This window comes from Triticum aestivum, chromosome 1D (assembly GCF_018294505.1).
Source record: "Triticum aestivum cultivar Chinese Spring chromosome 1D, IWGSC CS RefSeq v2.1, whole genome shotgun sequence".
NCBI lineage: Eukaryota > Viridiplantae > Streptophyta > Magnoliopsida > Poales > Poaceae > Triticum > Triticum aestivum.
The window spans coordinates 201,761,019-201,764,114 of NC_057796.1; the positions used below are offsets into that span (position 1 = coordinate 201,761,019).

The following is a 3,096-nucleotide window of genomic DNA, read 5'->3' on the forward strand; positions in this document are numbered from 1 at the left end:
TTACATAAAACGACCCAGAAAACGACGACCAAACTGATACAAAGGAGTATGCTGAGAAGCAAACCACAACCACAGCCTACACAGGCTAACTTAAGAAAGGAAAATGAGGATTACAGCTTGCTAGAGGCTGAGCACTCCACACTAGTATTCTACAAATCAAGGACGGAGCAGCAGGTCATGACTAATCCGGCCGTTGAAGAGGGAAAAAAAACTCTTTAAAGCAGCCGGTCAACATGACCGGCGGACGAACCCTAGTTACGAGCGGCGCGGTCCCCGACGGCGGTCATGAAGGCCGATCGCCTCTGGGGCGGCGCGAGGGGCGAAAGCGACGGACGACGGTTAGATTTAGATCGGTTAGGCTGATACCATGTTAGAAGAGAAAGAGGAATTCAATGAAATAGTTAATTGTATTGTTTAAGCTTGGTGGCATATATATATATATATATATATATATATATATATATATATATATATATATATATATATATATATATATAGAGAAGTATAAGATAAAGCAGGACAAATCCTATCCTATCTAAATTTCCGCCGACGATCGTTTCGGGGTGCAGCTGGAGAATCGAGTGCGCGAACTGGAGTCTCGAGCCTAGCCTGCTAGGTCAGCTTGGACAGTGTAATTTGCACCGATCGACGTCTCTCGTTGTCTGCGTCGCCATTACTATCACAAGACCTGTCTGCGTTGCTCGGTCAAAGTTGTGGACACCGGGGGCGCGTTAAACCCTAGGTCGCCGCCGCGGTGTTTCGGCACTGCACGACGCCGCAAGTAGCTACTCCAATTAATCCAAGTCCACACACTCTGCCTGGTACGTCGTTTACCAGAAGATTATCTTAACTCGGCTAGAAGACAGCAGATATACTATCTCCGTACTGTTTTATAGGTTAGTTTGTGTCGAATTTTAATTAAAAATATAACTAACAAAATGTTAATGCATGTCCATAAAAATTATATCATTGAATTGATATAATTTTCTGTGACATGAATGAACATTTTGTTAGTTTAATTTATGATCAAAATTTGACATGAAATACGATGGTACCAATAAACCAGATAGCCCAAAGATGAAACAGCGCTAGCAGCTAAGCTGGCTAGCTGGCTAGCTGGATCATGCGCCCGAATTGCACCGAAGAAGATTTGAAGAGCTAGCATGTAGTAGTAGCTAGCGCATTCGCACTGGTAATACACGATCGATGCATGTAAGAGTAAAATGATCTCAGGCATTCATTAAGCAAATCAACTTACGCGTTCTTTCATGTTAGGGCATCGAAGAGATATAATTAATCTGTCTATGTCAGGCGATGGGAATCTCTTGCTAATCAACTAGGCCTTCGCTTCCATGCCAGTTGATCTGCATCAATAAATTACCGGCTGGTGTACATGCTGTCTGCGGCTAGATTGATATATACACAGTCAACGGTAATACTGCCACTCTGATTATAGAAAGCTTCTCATCGAATAACCCACTGAATTCACAACCAGGAGCGCTCGATGGCCGTAGGATATAGCACCCATGCACGGCCCCAGCACTATATATACCTAACCCATTCCTCTCTGCTCAGCACCCAACTCGTCTCACTCCACCAAGCTCACTCACAATGGCTACTAGCACCAAGCTTGTAGCTCTTGGCTTTGTTGTCCTTGTGAGCATTGGGTTTGCCGATGCTGCAAGGATGCTCGCTAGCTCCTCCAGTGCTTCAGGTGGTGGAGGTGGCGGGGGAGGCGGAGGTGGTGGCGGTGGGTCTGGTGAGAGTGGATGGGGTGGAGGGTCTGGATCAGGTGGAGGCTCGGGATATAGTGAAAGCGGTGGGGATTGGGGTAACAAGTGGAACTTCGCCAGGGGAGCTGGTGGAGGAGGAGGAGCTGGTGGTGGCGGAGGATCAAATGGTGGATACGGGTCTGGCTTTGGATCCGGCTATGGCACCGGCAGTGCTGTGAGTGGCTCCGCATCAGCCCCTAGTAGCAATGGATATGCCAATGCTGATGGTAAGGGTGGGGGTGGGGGCGGAGGTGGCGGTGCAGATGGGTCAACCGGATCCGGAGCTGGCTCTGGCCTTGGCAAGGGATATGGTGAGAGTGGCATATCAAAGGCACCCGCTCCTGCTGCTGGTGGTGATGGTACCAGCTACTCTGATGCTGGTGGTAGTGGTAACGGTGGTGGTGGCGGTAACAATGGAAATGGAGGTGGTGCCGGTGCTGGTGCGGGACAGGCCGGCAATGATGACACTTCTGGGGGCTTTGCGAATGGAGGAGGAAGCGGCAATGGTGGTGGCGCAACCGGAGGTGGCGCCGAAGGTCCAAGCGTTGGAGTTGGGTCTGGCGTTGGGTCTGGCACGGGACAAACCGGTAGTACTGGCTCAAATGGCACAGGCTACGCCACCGGCATGGGTGGCGGCATGGGTGGCGGCAATGGTGGTAGCACTAATGGAGGAACCGGTAGCGGTGGAGGAAGTGGATCCGGATCTGGTGGGGGCGGTTACCATTAAATTACACTTTTCTTGAGCAAGCTAGAACCGAATCTCAACATATATTTATATTTTTATCATTTTATTAGTATTTTTGCGTGAAAGGAGACATGGCATGCACGAAAGGGATGATCCTTGGTGTCACTAGAGAAATAAATAGCACTTCTTAGATTAGCCTTTAGCTCCTACTGCCGTCTAGACTAGCTTGCGCCAATAGACATAATAGTAATGTGATGGAGTACCTCCTCTGTAGCAATTTCTATCTGAATGGCCAAATCACCTTATCCCTTTATTTTGTTTCCATTGTCTTTTTACACATTTTACGTGTTCAGGTGTGTTTCTCGTAAAAAAAAAGGTATGTATCTTGTCCATACCCACAAGAGTATGCAACTCTTCAGTTTTTAGAGCTATGCAATTTTTGACCTTGCTTTCTATTTAAAATATCCCCTCGGTGTTAAATTGGCAGGATCATTTCAGAATCCATATTAACAAAAATATTTCCAATCTTAGCAAACAAGATAGAAGGTCGAGCAAATTGTGTGTGTAGGATAGACGACATGCAACAGGTCTGCAGTTGCATATGTGTGTTACATGCAATTTTAAACGGGTTGTGACGCA

At 47.2% G+C, this 3,096-nt stretch overlaps 1 protein-coding gene across 1 annotated transcript; it reads left to right on the top strand.

The window, feature by feature from the left end:
• Positions 1–1,593: 1,593 nt before the first annotated feature.
• On the top strand, positions 1,594–2,770 carry LOC123167322 (glycine-rich cell wall structural protein 2-like). Its single transcript, XM_044585173.1, has one exon. The coding sequence runs from the start codon at positions 1,612–1,614 to the stop codon at positions 2,497–2,499; it is 888 nt and encodes a 295-aa protein (XP_044441108.1). The 5' UTR covers positions 1,594–1,611; the 3' UTR covers positions 2,500–2,770.
• The last annotated feature ends 326 nt before the right edge of the window (positions 2,771–3,096 follow it).